Source organism: Mesoplodon mirus, assembly GCF_964341445.2.
Source record: "Mesoplodon mirus genome assembly, chromosome: 11".
In the NCBI taxonomy this organism is placed as follows: domain Eukaryota; kingdom Metazoa; phylum Chordata; class Mammalia; order Artiodactyla; family Ziphiidae; genus Mesoplodon; species Mesoplodon mirus.
This window is the reverse complement of record NC_138987.1, coordinates 36,506,079-36,526,619: the sequence shown is the minus strand read 5'-3', so window position 1 is coordinate 36,526,619 and position 20,541 is coordinate 36,506,079. Positions and strand designations below refer to the sequence as shown.

The window sequence follows — 20,541 nt, the reverse complement described above, 5'->3', positions numbered from 1 at the left end:
TTATTTTTATTTATTTCTGGCTGTGTTGGGTCTTTGTTGCTGCACAGGCTTTCTCTAGTTGCTGCCAGCAAGGGATACTGTTTGTCGCAGTGCACGTGCTTCTCATTTTGGTGGCTTCTCTTGTTGCAGAGCACGGGCTCTAGGCACGCGGGCTTCAGTAGTCGCTGCACGCGGGCTTTCTCTGGTTGTGGCGAGTGGGGGCTACTCTTCGTTGTGGTGCGTGGGCTTCTCATTGCAGTGGCTTCTCTTGTTGCAGAGCACAGACTCAAGGTGTGCAGGCTTCATTAGTTATGGCACGGAGGCTCAGTAGTTGTGGCTCATGGGCTCTAGAGCACAGGCTCAGTCGTTGTGGTGCACGGGCTTAGTTGCTCTGCTGCATGTGGGACCTTCCTGGACCAGGGCTCGAACCTGTGTCCCCTGCATTGGCAGGCGGATTTTTAACCACTGCGCCACCAGGGATGTCCCTATACTAGGAATTCTTGAGTAAATTTTTCCTTAGTGCTGTAGTATGAAAGTTCTTTATACTCATCTTTTTATTTTCTTTTCTTTTTTCTTTTTTTTTTTTTTTTGCGGTATGCGGGCCTCTCACTGTCGTGGCCTCTCCTGTTGCGGAGCACAGGCTCCGGACGCGCAGGCTCAGCGGCCATGGCTCACAGGCCTAGCCGCTCCGCGGCATGTGGGATCTTCCTGGACCGGGGCACGAACCCGTGTCCCCTGCATCGGCAGGCAGACTCTCAACCACTGCGCCTCCAGGGAAGCCCTACTCATCTTTTTATGAAGGAAAAACCTGATTCTCCTTTCAGAAAGTAACCCAAGTTTTACAGACTTTCAAATTATCTTTATTTTTTCAATTATAAAAATATTTACCCACTTAGAAAAGAAAGGAAAAAAGAAAAATGAAAGAGGAAAGAAAGGTCTCTGGACTTGGGCGAGGGTCAGGGGTGACCGTGGAGCTTGCTACTTGCTCCTAAGAGCCAGCAGTTTATGAAGCAGTGAGATGCCCCAGGACCTGTCATCTTGAGTCACTTCTTAACGATGAAGGGGATGGGGATCCAAGTCTCAAGTCTCTGAAGGAATCCTCTAAATTATTCCAATTCGAGCGCTGTTGAGAGAGAAATGAGAAAGCTTCGGTTGGCAGGAAACTGAGGGAGGAAGGGGAACAGAGGTGAGGCTGAAAATGCCAGGACAAGAAAAAAACTGGGTCAAGGCAGGCCAGGGTTGCCTTAAGAGAAATAGAAAGCTAACAAGAGTCTATGAAGAGGGGCTTTCCTGATGGTGCAGAGGTTGAGAATCCTCTTGCCAATGCAGGGGACACGGGGTCGAGCCCTGGTCCAGGAAGATCCCACATGCCGCGGAGCAACTAAGCCCGTGTGCCACAACTACTGAACCTGCGCTCTAGAGCCTGCGAGCCACAACTACTGAGCCCACGTGCCACAACTACTGAAGCCTGCACGCCGAGAGCCCATGCTCCGCAACAAGAGAAGCCACCGCAATGAGAAGCCAGCTCACCACAACAAAGAGTAGCCCCTGCTCGCCACAACTAGAGAAAGCCCGCGTGCAGCAACAAAGACCCAACACAGCCAAAAATAAATAAGTAAAATAAAATGTATTTAAAAATAAGTCTATGAAGAGAGAGAGAAGGAAGGAACTGGGAGCCCCTGGAAGAGGGGACCTAAAGGGGGTGTCATGAGAAAAGAGGAAGCAGTGGGGGGCAGTGGGGAGAGAGCAAGGAGAGGATTGACAGACAGAAGTGGGGCTGAAGCTGGGAAGGGGGTCGGCGGGGCGTGGAGAGGCCAGGGGCCTGCAGCGGGGAGAGCTTCTCACCGACAGGATCTTCTGGAGCCGACGGCTTATGCTTTCACTGTATTGCTCCAGCTTATCCCAGGACTCGAAGGGCATCCCCTGGTTATCCACAAATTCTTCCCAGCAGTCTTCAAACTCTGAGATGAGAGAGGGAAACGGAGTCAGGCTCCAAGGGCAGGGGAGCAGCAAGCTTGCACCAGCAAGGCCACGGTCCCTCCTTCCTTTCCCCTTTCTTCTCTTCCTCTCCCTGGAATGAGTCTGTCCCTGGAATTTTCCCTTCAGGTGGTATCACACCTTGGGTCTCAGCTGGGCCGCCGTCCTTCCTGTCCAGCCTCGCCTCCCCCCCACTCCCACTCAGTGGCTTTCGCTCTTGGAACCGCAGATCCTCCCGTCCGCCGTCCGCCGTCCACCGACCGCTCTGTCTCTCCTCCTACCTGAGCGGGTCATGACAGCCACTGAGACCTGGGCTGCCTGTAGCTGCTGCAGCCCCCTCTGAAACACCTTGACCCAGTGGAAGTACAGGCGGGAGGCAAAGATCTGCAGGCTCAGGTGGTCCTGACCGTTGATGAAATCAACCAGTTCCCTGGCACAGGTAGGGCAGGGGCTCCACGTGACATAGCAGATGATTTTGTAGCTCTGGTTTGGGTCGAGATTCAGCGAGGTGATCTTGTCAATAAAGCGAATTTCTGCATGTCGCTGTTTCTGGAGAGGTTCTCAGAGAGACGGAGGGTTGGTTAGAAGGCAGAGGCCAGAGGTCACACACCAAGGGTGAAGAGCGGGATGAGGGCCTCTGTCCTGTGAACTTTCCAGTATGTGAACTGCCTATAGCACAAGGAAAGAACCTCCTCCTTTCCTTCAATTATTCATTCCTCACTCATCCATTAATTCCACACTCCCCAAGCACCTGTAACTTCATCGGAATCAGATCAGGGTCCCAGTGCCCAGAGGAGACGGGTTGTAGAACAGATACCCCCAGGGCACAATCCTGAATACTCTGTGACCTGGCTTTTGGACATGTCCAGGAGGTTGTCTGGAGATGTTTGAACCTGAGGGTACCAGGGAGGTCAGGGAGGGAGGGAGCGGGGACGGGACAGGTAGGAAGATGGCAGAAAGGCAGAAGTGTGATGGAGATCTTGTGGGTGAGGTTAGGTGCTCAGTCCTTGGAAGAGCGCTTGGCTTCCCCGAAGTGGTGACTGAGCTGAGATCTGGAGGATGAGGAAGCATTAACTTCTCAAAGAGGGGCACCAGGAACATTCTGCTGGAGGGAAGGGCTTGTGTGGTGGCCCGCGGATGGGAAAGAATGTGGAGAGCTCCAGGGAAGTGGAGCTCACTCAGACTCTGCGAAGCCTCAGGATTTTCCCTGCCTGGTGCGGTTGCCCCTGCTTGCCCTGTGCCCAGGGAACCCACTTGGCACCTTGTTTCGGAAGCAGCCTTTGTCAAGCGTGATGCCATCGAGCTGCTTCAGCTGGTAGCACAAATAGGTCTTCCTCCGGTAGCAGGGCGGTGGGACACGGTGCTGGTTGCCAAACTGTTGTTTGAATATATTTTTTTTTAGCAGATTCATTGTGTTTCTGTGCAACAGGAAGGAGAAAATCAAAGATGCAGAGAGTGTTTTCTGGTGTCACCCTAGCCTCTGTCACATTCTGAACCCAGTTCCTTGGGTTCACCTAGGCCCCTAAGGGGAGGTAAGGGAGGGTCTCTTCCTTCTTTGTTGGCCAGGAGTACTGGGAGGGAGAGGGAAGAGGGTGAGCTCCCCGCCACCTCACACATCACCACCCCTCCGGCCCACGCTAGAAGCCATTGCAGGCAGGACGCCTGGGCTGAGTGCGGGGGCCCCCCACCCCGAGAACTGGACACGGCATGTCCCTCCTTGTCTCTTACATCTTTGTCCTGAGCCCCAGACCCCTCTGTTAAGGTCCCACAAGCACCTCAACCCTGTACCTAATGTCAGGACCCTTCTCTTTGGGGAGTGGGAAGGGGGATGGAAGTTAAAGAGCTTCCTTTAACTCTGTGCCGTTGGCCGAGGTGTGTGTATCACAATTTTGTCTGTACAAAGAGCACAGAGGCATGTGCACAGGAAAGACTGTTGTCACCAAGGGAGTGTTGTGACAGAGACTTTTGGCTGAAGGGCTTACATAGCTTTTTCTCCCCCTAATTATGACCGTACTCTATAGAGTATTCCATTTTGTATCTTGCTTTGTTTTCATTCAATATTATATTGCACAGTGGCCCGGCCCACGTGGGGATGCAGAACCTCCAGGTTCTTTCCAATAAGTGCTGTTGGCTGTGCACGGAGCCAGGTAGGTGGATGTAACCAGGAGCCTTCCTGCCGGGCCCCACAGAGGCGCATGAAAGCACCCTCTGGCCGGAGCCACACTGAGCACGCACGTGGACACCCATGACCCAGCAGATGCCAGTCTGAACGAGCTTGGGAGGCTTGATGGCCCCAGCCCGTTGCCCTTCTGGACACTCCACCCAAGGTAATGTCACTTGGTTGGCCACCGAGTCAGACTCAGATGACCTCAGAGCCTCAGAATTGGCATCTGGACACAGGAATCGAGCCAAGGGTGCCCTCACGGCCCAGACCACAGGGCACAATACTTTGTTCCTGCAAGGCCAGAGAAGTCTCGCCATATTTCCAGCCGACTCATTGAAACACCACCAGTTCCACCAGTGGAAAACCATTTCTGATATGTTATGCTAATTAACAAAGCCACAGACGTCAGCAGTGGAAACCTGTCTCTGACGTCCCTTGTGTTAATTAGTAAAACTTTAGATGGATTTGGGTAACGACTGCTGAAGAGACCATCTCTGGACTGTGGCCTTTGATTACTGGCCAATGATCTCGCCTGAAGTTCATACTCCCCATGAGGGCAACTGGCCACCCTCAGGGTAAGGATTGGAAGGGAAACCCCATTCATAGCACACCTAAGATAACCACTGCCCCGTTTGCCCAGAATCTTCCTGATTTTAGCCCTGAAGTTCCCACGTTCTGGGAAACTCCCCAGTCCTGGGCAAAGCCAGACACTCAAGGCTGAGATATTCCACATTTGAGACAAGAGGACTTATCTTCACAGCACAAATGTTGCACCTTGCCCTTGAAGAGCTAAAACTGTGGGTACAACAGAAACAACTTGTAAGAAGTACTTAAAGACCAACTGAATTTTTTATACTTGGTCGTGTCTTCATGGGAAACGAGTTTTCTTCTTGTCTTGGAGAGTTTTCCCTCCACAGAGCAGAAACGAGAATATTCTCTGCAAAACTGTGCCTTGAAAATAAAATTTACAAAAACGCTTTTATAGCTGACTCCAAACATCGTTTCACTCATCCTTGAACCTAAAGTCTAGGACTGAGGGTGCACAGAGAGCTTTAGGAAGACCCAGTGGCCATGCCTATGGGATATGGCCAGGGACACAGAGAGACAAGCTGGGGCAGAGGCAGGGCTGGGAGGCCTGAGGCAAGAGAAGGAGCAGAGAAGGAGCCAGAGAGGGAGGGAACCCAGGGCTGGGCGCAGAGCCCGAGGCAGCGAGGAGGACCGGCACCACCTGGCCCCTGCAGCTGGGCTCCAGCCTCCTTGGCAGACAGTCCCAGCTTGCCCTGGGCACTGGGATCTCTGGCTTCACCTGCCTCTCACAAGGCTGCCCTTGGCCTTGGGAAAGTCCCTTATCTGAGAGCGTTCCCCGACAGCTCTCTGAGCGGTAGATGCCCTTCCTGCCTGGGTAAGCCGAGGTGGGAGGCCTAGTGTGGTTTTTGTCTCTCGGACCCAACCTCTTTCCTCCTCCTGGGCTCTGCACTTACCTGATCCCAGGAGTCCAGATGCAGTCTCCTGGCCTAGGAAGGCTTGTCCAAGCCCAGCCCTTTATCATAGGCACTCTGCCTCGATTTCCTCTCCCAGGACCCTCTCTTTATCTTTAGGACAGCCCCCTATCTGAGAGCGACCTCCCAGGCTATCTCAGCCGAGGCTCCACCTCCTTCCTGCTTTGGCACCAGGGGTGGGAGGGCCCTGGGGTGGTTTGCTTCCTCAGGCTCTGACCCACCTTCTCTTGGGCCCTCCCTCTTGGCAGAGGTCGGTCTCTGATGCAGCCGGACCCCTCTGTGCAGCAGGACCCGAGGTTATTGCAAAGGGAAAGAGAAAGTAAAGATGCCAGAGAGAGGGGGATGGGACAGACCCTGGTGGAAGAGAGCAGGACAAAGGCCTGCTCCCATTGGGGGAGGGGCGGGCTGGAGCCCTCTCCTCCTTACTCCTACTTGGTACTTAGCTTTTATTCAGTACCCTGACAAGACTCTGGGTAGGATGGAAAATGAGGCCTGGGGGTCAGTACTCCAGATCTTCATCTCCAGCCCTGTGTTGAGCAGATCCTGTGCACCATCTGCTACCCCCAGCTCCCCAGTAGCATCAAGCGGGGAGGAGCATTATCCTGACATTTTAGATGCGGTCCCAGCACAGAGAGGTTAAGACACTCTCTTGAGGTCACACAGCAAATAAATGGCAGAACTGGAAAGCTGTCCAGGAAGCCTGGCCTGGTTCCCTCCCCTTGCTTCCTCATTGTTCCATGAAACGGAGTGGGGGAGGGAGCACAAGAGAAGGGGTAAGCTGTCTGCTTATTTTGTCACGTGGCCACCAAGACCTCCAGATGAGACAACAGCCTTGGGGAAAGTTGAAACCTAGGGAGGAGGTCTCAGAGCAGTCACGGCCACCTCCAGTCCAGACCGCACACAAATGCGATTCTCAAATGAACTTTTCCCAGCTTGTCATCCCACTGCTCCCCCCGCCCCCCCTGCACACACCGCCTTCTCCCCCACATGCCCTGGTACAGCCTCGGGGGTAACAAGAGCTTGGGCAGGAGGTTAGAGGATCCACAGGAATGGTGTCCCCTTCACCCCCATCTGTCCTAATGCCCAGGGCCACAGCCAACAAAAGATTCTAAAATGAGATGGGTCCTTCTGGGAAGAGTGACCAGATTTTTTTTTTTTTTTGCCACAGCACGTGGCACGCGGAGCTTGCCCAGCCGGGGATTGAACCTGTGCCCCCAGCACTGGAAGCATGGAGTCTTAACCACTGGACCACCAGGGAAGTCCAAGGAGTGATCAGATTTGTACACTGAAGTGTTGGTCAAACTCAGAGAGCTAAGTCACCCCTGGCCTGAGAGGCAGGAAGGATGGACAAGAAGGCTGAAACCCTTTGCTGGCCTTTCCCTAATGAGAGCAATCCTACAGCCCCGGCTTGGAGATTCCTGTGAGCCACCTGAGATGGGCCAAAATGCAGATGTGCCAGGAGCAGGACATTTTAAGCTGGCCACTGTGGCCCATTTTAATGCCTGAGACAATCAGGAGGTACGTCGTCCCCATCCATGTCCCTCTGTGCCTCCCTCCTTGAAGGAAACACCGACAGGGAGAACATCAAGGCAGAAGAGCCGAAGCAACCAGAGACCCCCCTGGATTCTGCCCAAGAACCCCAGGCAGCAGTGCAAACAGGAAGGGAGAGTAAAGGGACAGGTGTCTGCTTCCACTGACAATTCCCACCCAGACGGCCGAGATCAGTGGGACCCCAGACCTTCTCCACAAGGACTTTAAGGACAGATTCCAAACCAACAGCTTCCCACTTGCCATTCCTTCCTCTGCATCTGCCTGCCCAGAATCCCACCTCATCAGGCTCTTCCTCATTTTTGGCCCGGCCACAATCCCGGCCACCCTTTCTGGAACCTCCACTGAGTTCCTTCCCGGTGCGTTCACATGACAGCTGGCTCGGTGGACAAAGGGCCAGACGCTCGCTTCCTGATCTACCTTGAGCAACCGAGCTGTGGTCTCTGACCTGACTCTTGGCAGCCCTTCCACTTTCTATTCTGCTTTTTGAAAAAGCTCCAATAATCTCAATCCTCACGTCCCCAATCCTACTTTTTTTTCTAAAAACTTAGTTAAATGTAAACTTAACCATTATTTTTTTTTTCCTTGCTCATTCTCCATCACCATCCCCAGAGTTTCATCTCTGGCAGCAAGTTGGGAATGGGATGAGGGATGAGCAGAGTGAGGACGGGGTGTGATGATGACAAAGTGGAGGTGGGGTGGCGGTGGGGTTCTAGGGACACCAAGGTCTGGAATGGAAGCAGAGGAGCCAGGGTCAAGGGGGCATAACCCGGAGAGAGACCCACAGGACAAGGGCCCTGCTTTCACTGCAACTGCTCGGCTCAAAAAAGCCTTTGGTCATCGTACGGGCTGAACCGTGTCCCCGCAAATCCATATGCTGAAGTCCCAACCTCCAGTTTCTCAGAACGTGACTATACTTGAGATGGGGCCTTTAAAGAGGTGATGGTGTTAAGGGAAGCTCTTAGGGTGACCCTTAGTCCAATCTGACTGATGTCCTTATGAGAAGAGGAAATTGGGACACACAGAGGGACACCAGGGGCTCCCCAGGGGTCGTGCACAGAAGAAAGACCATCTGAGGACAGAGCGAGAAGGCAGCTGTCTGCAGCCAAGGAGGGAGGGTGCAGGAGGAGCCCAACCTACAGACTCCTTGATCTTGGACTTCTAGCCTCCATATCGGTGAGAAAGTAAATACCTGTTGTTAAGTCACCCAGTCTGTGGCGTTTTGTTGCGGATATCCCAGCAAACGAATACCATCATTCCCATCAAGGAACCTCGTTCTCTGATAAGTCAAGTCTGTCTTCAAGGATGTTTTTCAAATCTCATTTTCACACTTATACATATTCACGCCCATTTATGTTCAGTTCAATAACAAGGTCTGGTCAGTGTGTGAGATGGGAGGAGGTGGGGCTCGCTTGCTGGGGGAGAGGGAGATCTCACAGGGGGTTTAGGGGGAGACGCTGGGGGAAGAAAGGAGAGAGGAGCTGAGGGAGGGCAGGGGCAGCCCACGGGCAGTGGCCCTCTGGGGCCAGGGAGGAGAGGAGGCTGAGAAGGGAGGTGGAAGGTACTCGGAGATGAGGAGGTGGGGGAGGGAGGCTAAGGAAGCCCTCACCCGAGAATTTCCTGAAGCTTTGCCACCAGGAACTGATAATTTTTACGCAGTTTCTTCCAAGGCTTGAAGGGCATTCCCTGATTGTACACAAAGTTTTTCCAACAGTATTTAAAGTCTGAGATAAAGAGGAGAGAAAGCCATCAGGTCCGGGCCCTGGGAGGCCTTTCTCTGTTGACCATCCTGTGCCCTGCCCCCTCCCTGCCATGTGCCCTCAGTCCTGCCTCCTTTCCCAGGTTCTCCGCCCACTCACCCTCCCGGGTGGAGGTCCGCCCCCATCCCTACCACTGCCCCGCCCACCAGCCCCCAGCCCCCTCTGCTCTCACCTCGGAAGGACATGATGCGCACCCAGGCCCTCTGCTGGTGCATCATGCGCAGCCCGTGCTGGCACTCTGGTTTCCAGAAGTAGTAGAGGCGGGCGGCGAAGATGCTCAGCCTCACGTTCCTGTTCTCCCTCAGGAACGCAGCCACCTGCTCTGCACATGACGAGCAGGGGCTCCAGGATAAGAACCAGGTGATGCGGTACTGCTCATAAGGGGACAGCTTCTTGGCGCAAAACCAAGAGAGGAAGCAGAGTTCCGCGTGGCAGGGAGTCTCGGGATAGACCTGGGAGAGATGGAGGCGGAAAGGGGGCGTTCTTGGCCGCCAGAGCAGGCAGTGAGGCCGGGCTAGGGAGCTGGGGAGGAGGGGTAAGGGGGGTGGGCATCCCAGAGGCAGGTTGTTCATGAGTTATCCCTTCTTTCCATCTCTCCCCTCCCTTCTTTTCTTCTTTAGTCATTGACTTCCCTCATTCATCGACTCACCCATTCATTCTAACGTCCATCCTCCCATTCATTCATTCTACAAGTAACCTGAGTGCCTGCTTTGGGCCAGGCCCTGTGGGGTCCAGGCTTGGTCCCTAGGTGCTGTCTGCTGGGAGGCCCACAGAGCTGCCCTGTCCGTCGGCAGAAACACCAGCCACACATGTCTACAGAGCACTTGAGATGCGGCTCGTCTGAAGGGAGGTGTGTGGCAAGTGTAAAACTATACAGTTCATTTCAGTGACTTCGTATGAAGAAAAAAGAAATGTAAACTATCTCATGAAGAAGTTTTATATTAGTTATATATTAGAAAATACATCTAATTGAAATAATAGATTAGGTATACAGTCAGTCCTCTGTATCTGAGAGTTGCTCATCTGCAGATTCAACCAACCACCTATTGAAATTATTCAGGAAAAAAAAAATTCCAGAAAGTTCCAAAACGCAAAACTTGAGAATTTGCCGGGCTGACAACTACTTACATAACATCCACATTGTATTTACAACTATTTACATAGCATTTACATTGTATCAGGTATTATAAGTAAGCTAGAGATGATCTAAAGTCTATGGGAGGATGTGGGTAGTTTATATGCAAATGCTATGCCATCTTACATAACGGAGTTAGCATCTTCAGATTTTGGTGTTCGTGGGGGTCCTGGAACCAACCTCCCCACCCCCATATCTAGGGATGACTGTGTTGTCTAACACAGTGTCAACATTAATTTCATCAGTTTCTCTTAACTTTTTTTTTTCTTTTCTTTTTTTTCTCTCTTAACTTTTTGAACACTGGGTAGTAGAAAGAGTGAGATGACACCTGTGACCCAGATTAGGTTTTGATGGGATAATACTGCTACAGTGCACATCCCCGCCCCGCCCCTTCAGCACACAGGTTCTGAAAAGGCTGCCCTCTGGGTGGAGGAGGGCAGCGGGTGGGGGGACATTTCGCCAAGCCCGATGACAAACTCAGAGACCCACCCCCAGCAGACTCGCTAAACAAGGCTTGGTGCGATTAAGTCAACTGCCATCATGTATCCGGTTCCAGGACTTAAGAAAATGTGTGGGAAGATGCATCCGCCACTGAGAACCCCCAAATGGCACTGGACTTATTACCATTTTTTCCACATCCTCTGCTGGCTTATGTGAACCTTGTAACGCCTCTGACATGAAGGACACCATTTGGGGGCTAAAATTTCATCCCATTTTTGAAACAGACACCAGATTTGAACTATTACACTGGGTAAGGGCATAGGACAGAGCTTGTCACTGCTATATCCACATTCTTTTTTTTGGGGGGGGGGCGGGTGCGGACGACATGAGGGATCTTAGTTTCCAGCGCCCCCTGCATTGGGAGCACCCAGTCTTAACCACTGGACCGCCAGGGAAGTCCCAATATCCGCATTCTTGATTAAAAACTGGACACACTGCGAAAGGGATTTTCCTAGTATCTGACATAATATACTCTGAAAACCAATGGATTACTATTGTGATTATATCTCCCAATCATAATATTGGGAAAACAACTTGTGCAAGCATCCTAAACCTTCCACAATTTGCCAATACCTGCCCCCGCCCCAGCTTTTTTCCCTTTGGCGGGACACAACGCAGGATACACCTGAATCTGTGCTCCCCGCATTGCAATTCTAAGGCACCAAATAAATGCTTTTGTGTCTTTCGGCTGCGCCTCTTTTCTGGGTCGACACTTAGCTCCCGCCTGCGATGAGAGTGTCCTGGGGCCCCATACCCGGTTTTGAAAGACCCCCCAGTCGGAGGAGTCAGGTGAGCAGTGCTTCAGTCTTTCCACCTGGTAGCAGAGGTAGGAGCAGTTCCGCCCATTGGCAAATCTCAGGTTGCGAAAGTGGAAGGAGAAGGTTTGGCGATCTAACCACTCCACTGGGTTTCTGGGGCAAAAGAGAGAAAAGGGAAAATGCAGAGAGCGCCCCCTGGAGTTACTCCCGGCTGGTCTCTCCGGAGCGCAGCCCCCTGGACGCCCTAGGCGCTGTGCCTCCCAGCAACCCGCCTGGGCCTTGAGAATTTCCTGCGCCTTTCCAGGCAGGAAGGTTGGGGGAGAGGGAGAGGAGAGGGTGCTGGGACAGCAGGGATGGGTGATGTCTCCCACAGGGGCCCTGGCTCTGCTACTTCCAATAGCACATCCTGCCACCTCCACTCCGGTTTTCCTGCCCACCCATCCCCCAAACCATTAGAAAAATAGAGTAACGAAAACCTCTCCACTCCAAAATAACATTCTAGTTATTTTAGTTTAGTTAGTTTAGTTTAACATTTCAGTTCAATTCCTTCCTGACTTTTCACTTGCGCATGTTTGTTTGTTTTGTTTTTTAATGTCGGATTAACACCTAAATTCACAGGCTTGGGCTATGGTTACAAGTGCTTTCTGTATCTGAACTCACCTACTCTCCAAATGCTGCGGCAGCCATGCCCATTTTATAGAGGAGGAAGCGGGGACGCAGAGGGGGACAAGTAGCCTGCCTAAGTCACAGAGCTGGAAGTGATAGAGCTGGGTCCCCTGACCAGGCCAGGCCATTTCCAGCTCTTCCATTATGAGACCATGCAGCTGTGTGAAGTCTTGGGTGTGGCTTTCTTTTCTACTTAATTTTAAAATAGGAGCGTCTCTCCTGATCTTTCCTCCAGTTCCGTTATAGCTGTTAGTGGTACAGTTATAAACGTGAAGCGTGGTCACCTGGGGTGTGGCCAGGTTTGTGAATGGTGTGCATTTATTTTCCTGCTCAGAGTTGAGATATCCTTGGAAGAGATGATTTATCTTCTTGCCTCAGAGAACTATTCTCACACTGTGGTTACAATGGTGTAAATACTATAGAAAACTGATCAGAGTGCTTTAAAAAAGTCACCAGCTGCGTCAATCATCCTTTCGCCAAATTCTAAGCGTTAACAGAGCACAGATATTTCCGACCAATAGAGGGTGCAGCCCTGCACAGGCAGGGAGGAGACGGCCTAGCCCGACAGACTTTCAGACTGAGAGCTGGGCCACGAAGACCCCCAGAGCTGGGTGGAGGTTTGGGAGGGGCCAGTTCAGAAGCAGTAGTGGGGCACCCCCAGAACAGGGCAAAGACCCCAGATGGGAGTGGGCCCTGCAGAGAAGGAGCCCAGAGAGGGAAAGGAACAAGGCTGGGACGGCAGGGACTGCAGAGGAGAAGCAGGCCAAGGACAGAGGCACAGCCCTAGAGAGGGCTGGAGATGGGGCCCAGTGGGACAGAGCGGACAGCAGCGGTACCTGATCCGGGGCCTCTGGCTGCAGCCTCCTTTGCTGGCTAGTCCCATCCCTGCCCTTTGTCTCGGGTGCTGGGGCTCCATTTCCTCTCCCAGGGCTCTTGTGTAGAAAACCCCCTTATCTGTGAGCGACCTCCCAGGCCTTCTCAGCCGAGGCTCCACCTCCTTCCTGCTTTGGCACCAGGGGTGGGAGGGCCCTGGGGTGGTTTGCTTCCTCAGGCTCTGACCCACCTTCTCTTGGGCCCTCCCTCTTGGCAGAGGTCAGTCTCTGATGGAGCTGGACCTCTCTGTGCAGCAGGACCCGAGGTTATTGCAAAGGGAAAGAGAAAGTAAAGATGCCAGAGAGAGGGGGATGGGACAGACCCTGGTGGAAGAGAGCAGGACAAAGGCCTGCTCCCATTGGGGGAGGGGCGGGCTGGAGCCCTCTCCACCCCACCCCTGCACCCAGCCCAAATCTGCATGTGGCTCTACACTTGCCTGTTGAATGAATGGAGGCAATGAGAAAGTACGGACCTTGGATCAGGACTCCTTATTTTCTCCTGGCACAGCCAGAAGTGAGGGGACAGATGTGTTTTGAATTCCTACTTCTGTGCTTGGTCCTCAGCAAGAGTCCCCTCAGCCTTCGCGTGGCAGAGAGAGGGCATGCTTGCACGAAGGCTCTCTTTATAAGGACACTAATCCCCTCGTGGGGGTCCCATCCTCATGACCTCATCTAAACCCAATCACCCAAAGGCCCCACCTCCAAATTCCATCACACTGGGGGTTAGGGCTGTAACAGAGTAGAACAAACCTGACTTCGTATTGAATCTATTCCTTTACCTCTAACCCCTGTGCTCTGTTGCCTGTGCTTAGTCATGCTGGCTCTGCACCTTTATAAAAGTGTGTTGCCTAGAACCTCCCATGGATTCAGGCTCTGGGTCCCACTCTTTAGAGCAGGGGTGGCAAATTATGGCCCCAGGCTAACCACCTGATTTTTTGTAAATAAAGTTTTATTGGGACTCAAAAAAAAAGGGGAAGTCAGGGAGTTCCCTGGTGATCTAATGATTAGGGTTCAGCACTTTCATTGCTGTGGCCAGGGTTCAATACCTGGTCGGGGAACTGAGATTCCCGCAAGCCTTGTGGTGTGGCCAAAAAAAAAAGGGAAGGGGAATCACCCAATAAATATTACTTCAAACACACACACACACACACACACACAAACACACACACACAAAAGAATGTTGCCTAGAGCCTGGAATATATGTGATAGCCCATTCTCTAGCCTCTGACCTTTAAAGGCACACTTTTCCATTCATATAGAGATAAAAAGTTGCAGAACAGGGGCTTCCCTGGTGGCAGAGTGGTTGAGAGTCCGCCTGCCGATGCAGGGGACACGGGTTTGTGCCCTGGTCCGGGAAGATCCCACATGCCGCGGAGCAGCTAGGCCCGTGAGCCATGGCCGCTGAGCCTGCGCGTCCGGAGCCTGTGCTCCGCAACGGGAGAGGCCACAACAGTGAGAGGCCCACGTACTGCAAAAAATAAAATAAAATAAAATAAAAAGTTGCAGAACAGAAAATAACAATTATCTTGTTGGAGGTTTATGGGAACATTGTGACCAGACCTACCTGGACAGCTGCAAGAACAAAGGATTCCTGCAACGATCAGCCACACCCCCTCCCATTTTATTTATTTATTTAACTTATGCTTAGTATTCAATGGTAATTTAAATGTAAGTACAATAAAAAGTGAAAACCTGAAAAAAAAAGAATTCCATTGTGTATATTTACATAATAATGTATGTTATCTATCACTTCAGGAGCAGATTTAAGCTGTCATCACTCACATCCTTGAGCTAGATCCTAATCCTATATCTTTACATCCTAAGTCTTTGAGCACCTACTTCATTGTTTCTCTTTTGTTCTCAATGTCCTGTCCAGGGAATCCTTTGAAACCTATACCCTTAACCACAGTATTAAGATCCTCCAATAAGCAGATAGAATGATGGGATTAGATGTGTAAGAGAATTTGGAGGGAAACACCTCTAAGGGAACAATGGGGAGGGAGCCAGAGCAAAGGGGAGAGCTGGTGATGGTAAAGGAGTGGGGAAGAAAGGAAGTTGCAATAGAAAGCATCTTGGAGTGCAATGCAGTTTAGGGCATTTTCTCTAGGTCAATGGGGAAACCTCAAGCCAAAGTTACCTGTCAGAGGAGTTTCGTGTCTCACAGCAACAGGCCTGCCATACTCCCCATCTCCTCAGTCAGTGGCTGGGAGCAGCCTGGAGGAAATGTGGTGGATTCATAACGCAGCAGTCAAGGCTGTCAGGATTATGCTTGGAGATCTGAGATGCACGTTCTCATGGCTGCCACAAACACCATCTGTGCTTTACAAAAACTTGGTACTATTCATTCATTGATTCATGACACATCGAGGGCACAAATAGAGTACAATGTGGTGCTTACATTCTAGTAATTGGCCTCAGTTTGAGTGGATCATCACAAATAATTTTTTAGAAATTAGAAACAGAAATAGATTTCCAGACTCTTGAGGAAGATCTTCAAGGTATGGCTTCATTATCTTGTTTGAAATTATTTTTCAGGTTCTAAGGTAAATTCAAAGCTACATACTAAATGGGGTTTGAGTTCCTCCTCACTGCATAGACCCAGTCCTGTATTCATATCACTTGATGCAGATAATCTGGGTGAGTTTTATATAATAAAGTCTAGAACCTGAAACAATAACTGCCATTTCTAAAAAATGTTTGAGAGCGAGAACACCCCCTCCTCTTTTAGTATTAAAGAAGCCTGAATTCTAACTTGGGTAAGCTGGTCCTTTGGGACACTAGTCCACCATCTTCTCAGTCTGCTGGCTTTCCAAATAAAGTCACTATTCTTTGCCCCAACACCTCATCTCTCAATTTATTGGCATGTCCTGTGGCGAGCAGTACAAGTTTGGACTCGGTAACAGGGCTTCAACATACAAATCTGCACACAAATGTTCATTGTGCACAAGTGACACAGACTTTTAGCCCACAGCAGGCCATGACCAACAGGATTCCTTTGGTTGCTTCCTGGACTGATGATTTATCACTGCTCTCAGTAGCGTCGGTGCTGCCTTACACCCAGAGCTGAAACTCTGGTGCATATGCTTTTCCAGAAGTCGTGTTCACTGCTACCTCACGGGAGGGCCAGAATGTGGGTAATTTTAGCTGGGCTGTTACTGCCCTTAGCAGGATCTAGATCTCCTAGTGGAAATAAAATGACAGACTTGGCACTCGCTGCCAAATTGCTTTCTAAAGCTTTTGTGCGAACAGACACCTCCAGGAGAAATAAAAAGTGTTACCATTTCCCATATCTTCACCAATACTGGTATTATGAGAACTCTCATTTCCCAACCTTCTGGAATGTGAAAAGCTATCTCATTGAGGTTTTATTTTATACTTTCCTGATTTCTAGGGAGACCAATTGTCTTTTCTTTCTTTTCTTTTTCTTTTTTTTAAATATATTTATTTATTTACTTATTTGGCCGCACTGGGTCTTAGTTGCGGCACGTGGGATCTTTGCTGCCGCGTGCAGGATCTTCGCTGTGGCATGCGGGATCTTTTAGTTGCAGCATGTGGGCTCTTAGTTGTGGCATGCATGTGGGATCTAGTTCCCTGACCAGGGATCAAACCCGGGCCCCCTGCATTGGGAGCTCGGAGTCTTAACCACTGGACCACCAGGGAAGTCCCCCAAGTGTCTTTTCATATTTTTCTGTCCCTTCCATTTTGTCTTTTATAGAATTGCTGGCTGCATCCTTTGTATATTTTTCTAGTAGGAAGTTTGGCTTTCCTTATGGCTTTATAAGAATTTTTTGATATTCTGCATAGTAATCCTTTGTCAGTTATATACATCTCAAATACTCTCTTCCAATCTGTGATTAGGGTCTTAGTTTATGAAGTCTTTCCATGTGTAGATGTTTTAATTTTTAATGTTTTCAAATGTAACTATTTTTCCATGTACTTGTTTGATATAACATAGATATTTAATTTTTAATTTTGTATATGGAAAGCCAATATAAGAACAATTTAATGAATATCTATCCATGTCCTCCTGTCCTATGTGTAATGACGCAAACTTATTTAATGTGTGTGTGTGTATAGGCTGTCTCTGAATTCTCTCATCTGCTCCATTGTCTAAGCCTGTGCTACTACCATATTGTTCTCCTTATGTCTTTCTAGTACTCTTATTATCTGATATGGAGATCCATCTTGCCTTCTTACTCTTTGAAATTGTATTGACCCCTTATAGATCCATATGAATTTATGGACAAAACTTTTCATGTTCCATGAAAAATCCCAATATCAATGGGGAAGGATAGACATCTTTGTGGCATTGAATCTTTCCATCCATTAACATGGTATGTACCTCAATTTATACAGGTCTTCTTTGATGTTTTCCATAAGCCTTATACTTTTTCATAAAGATCTTACACATTTTGTCAGGTTTATTTCTAGTAAACTTTTTTGGCGATATAGTAGACTCCATCTACCTTTATACTTTTGTTTGTTGCCAGTATCTGGGAACACGATTCATTTTTCTAAATTGAACTTGGATCTAACCCAACCTTGCTAAGAACTTGCTTACTATTTCTAGTAGTTTCTGTTCTTTTCCAATCCCTGAAGCTCTTATTTCTAATTGTGGTCCTGGGACACTGGCTTGGACCACAGTACAGCACTGAGCAGCAGCAGTCATAAGGGGCATCCTGTGTCCTTCCAGTTTAAAGAAAATTCTTTTTTTTTTTTTGGCTGCTGCCATGCGGCATATGGGCTCCTTAGTTCTCTGACCAGGGATCAAACCCACGCCCCCTGCAGTGGAAGCGCGGAGTCTTAATCACTGGACCACCAGGGAAGTCCCAAGAAAATTCTTCTGAGACAGGGAAATAAAAATTACAAGTCCTGTATTCTTTAAGTCTTCCTTGGCTTGAATATTTGTTTGCTAACTGTTTAATTATGATTTTTTGCATCTATGTTTATAATAAATATGGCTATAATTTTTCTTTCTCATGTTCTTTGTATTCAGTTTTAAAATCAAGATTATTGTGGACCCCGGAAGTGCCGGCGCTGTGGGAGCTGTCACCGTGGACCGCGGCGGCGGCTGCGGCAGTACAACGCCGGCAGTGGAGCCGCCGGGGAGGGTCAATGCAGCACAATGCCAGCTCTGCCCCTGGACCAACTCCAAATCACCCACAAGGACCTGAAGACAGGGAAGCTGAGGACTTCACCAGCGCTGACCTGGAAGTGGGTGGCTTGTGGTTGACAACAGCTGAGACGCAGCCTGGCCTTCTTCCTGTTATCACCGCCACCCCCCTACCCACCGCCGGAGGAAGCAGCCCTTATGTAGTCAGAGGAGAAAACTGAGCTCATCTTCTGTTCTTGGTGAACAAACACCCCGAGCAGAAGGCAGACCGGTATTCTGTGTTATACAAACCGCCCCCTACATTCCCACCCTAGTGGAGGAGTACTTGGAACGCACCACCTTTGTAGCCAGTGACCTCGACTGGCTCCTGGCCCTGCCTCACGATAAATTCTGGTGCCAGGTTGTCTTCGACGAGACCCTGCAGAAGTGCCTGGACTTCTACCTGCACTGTGTCCCCCGAAAGTTCAACCAGTGGGTGGCCTCAGCCCCTGAGGTCATTGACATGGAGAAGTGCCTCCACCGAACTGTTTTTCTCGCCTCCCTTTGTGTGTCCACTCACAAGGAATCCAAAGATCACTTCATTTCCCCCTCTGCTTTTGGAGAACTCCTCTACAACAACTTCCAGTTTGACATCCCAAAGATCCTGGACCTCTGCATGCTCTTTGGAAAAGGCAACTCCCCGCTGCTGCAGAAGATGATAGGAAACATCTTTATCCAACAGCCAAGTTACTATAATGACCTGGGTGAAAGCATGCCCACCATCCTTCAGGTCTTCAGCAATATCCTCCAGCACTGTGGTTTGCAAGGGGACGGGGCCTGCGCCACACCCCAGAAGCTTGAGGAGAGGGGCCGGCTGACCCCCAGCGACATGCCTCTCCTGGAATTAAAGGACATCGTTCTCTGCCTTTGTGATACCTGCACCACACTCTGGGCCTTTCTGGATATCTTCCCTTTGGCTTGCCCAACCTTCCAGAAACACGACTTCTGTTACAGGCTAGCTTCCTTTTACGAAATAGCAATTCCCTAACTGGAGTCTGCAATTAAGAAGAGGAGGCTTGGAGATAGCGAGCTGCTAGGTGACCTGTGGCAGAGGCTCTCTCATTCCAGGAAGAAGCTACTGGAGATTTTTCACATCCTCCTGAAGCAGATCTGCCTTCTCCCAGTCCTAGAAAGCAGCTGTGACAACATTCAGGGCTTCACTGAAGAGTTCCTTCAGATCTTCAGCTCCTTGTTGCTGCAGAAGAGGTTTCTCCGGGACTATGATGCACTCTTCCCTGTGGCCGATGACGTCAGCCTGTTGCAGCAGGCCTCGTCAGCCTTCGACGAGACTCGGAACGCCTACATCCTCCAGGCAGTTGAGAGTGCATGGGAAGGGGTGGACCGAAGGAAAGCCACCGATGCCAAAGACCCACTGGTAGCTGAGAATCCTAACGGGGTCGTGGAGGCGGCGGAGGCGGTCAGCAGACTGTCATCACTTCCCCGAACTCGGAGGAAGAGGAGTGCCTGGGGGCAGCGGCTGCTCCAGTCCCCGCTGTGTGCGGCGTGGAGCTGGACTCATTCATCTCCCAGGTGAAGGACCTGCTGCCAGACCTCGGCGAGGGCTTCATCCTGGCCTGCCTGGAGCACTACAGCTATGACCCGGCGCAGGTGATCAACAACATCCTGGAGGGGCGGCTGGCCCCTGCCCTCGGCCAGCTGGTCCGCAGCCTAGACAGACAGGTGAAGCCAGACCCGACGCCCCTGCTGACGTCTCGTCACAACATCTTCCAGAATGTTGAGTTGGACGTGTCCAGCAGGGGCTCAGTGGACCTGAGCCGGGTACACAAGGGCAGGAGGAAGGAGGAGAGCGCTAAACGGCAAGCGGGAGGTGGCGGCGCTACGAGCAGTACGGCATGCTGGCGGAGGCGGTGCCAGTGCAGCCCGGGGAGGACTCACCTTACGACCACGAGGATGAGTATGATGCCACATGTGATGGCAGCCAGGTGGGCGCCAGCGACGCAGACTCAGATGATGAGCTCATCAGCCGCAGGCCCTTCACCGTCCCTCAGGTGCTGAGAACCAAAGTGCCCAGAGAAGGGCAGGAGGACGAGGCTGAGGACGAGGCCCCCAAGCCCGACCATTCTGTGCAGGACCCTGCAGTGCTGCGGGAAAGACAGAAGCCAGGCGCATGGCCTTCCTGGCCAGGAAGGCGTACCGGCACGACAGCTCAACGGCAGTGGCTGGCAGCCCCTGGGGCCACAGGCAGAGCCGAGAGACAACACAGAAGCGCAGGAAGAAGGAAGCCAGCAAGCCACACGAGCCAACCACAACCGGAGAGCCATGGCTGACCGCAAAAGAAGCTAAGGCAGGATTCCATCCTGAGGCCGCTGCGCCAGGGCCAGCCGGACCTGCCAGGCTGAGGTACCATAGCCTGGGGCTTCCTCGCCAGTTGGCCCCCTGCCAGGCCCCAAGTTCAAGTCCACCCCTCGACAGCCTCAGCTTCACAGCCCCTGAGAAGGTCGCCTCGTTGTCTGTCAGCCGGCCGTGAGCGCCTTCCTGCAGAACACAGAGTGCCTTTATCCACGGTGGA

General features: G+C 51.1%; 1 protein-coding gene and 1 pseudogene across 4 annotated transcripts; one reads left to right on the top strand and one right to left on the bottom strand.

Annotated features, from left to right (window-relative positions):
- Positions 1–816: 816 nt before the first annotated feature.
- Positions 817–12,975, bottom strand: LOC309811749 (DNA dC->dU-editing enzyme APOBEC-3H-like). 3 transcript variants are annotated; one of them, XM_082634855.1, is made up of 8 exons: positions 12,824–12,975; positions 11,318–11,474; positions 9,100–9,379; positions 8,777–8,891; positions 3,218–3,374; positions 2,238–2,505; positions 1,825–1,940; positions 817–1,102 (listed from the first exon to the last, which is right to left on the bottom strand). In XM_082634855.1, exons 1-8 carry the CDS (start codon positions 12,901–12,903, stop codon positions 1,013–1,015), a joined length of 1,263 nt encoding a protein of 420 aa, XP_082490981.1. In that variant the 5' UTR covers positions 12,904–12,975; the 3' UTR covers positions 817–1,012. The 3 variants fall into 3 exon arrangements, 2 of the variants coding, with proteins under 2 accessions (XP_082490981.1, XP_082490982.1); XM_082634856.1 differs by having other exon boundaries at positions 11,378–11,474; XR_014295249.1 differs by having other exon boundaries at positions 1,091–1,102; positions 2,098–2,505.
- Positions 12,976–17,984: 5,009 nt separating this feature from the next.
- On the top strand, positions 17,985–20,333 carry LOC309812103 (activating signal cointegrator 1 complex subunit 2-like; annotated as a pseudogene). The gene is made up of 2 exons: positions 17,985–18,077; positions 18,233–20,333. The product of its transcript is annotated as an activating signal cointegrator 1 complex subunit 2-like (transcript).
- The last annotated feature ends 208 nt before the right edge of the window (positions 20,334–20,541 follow it).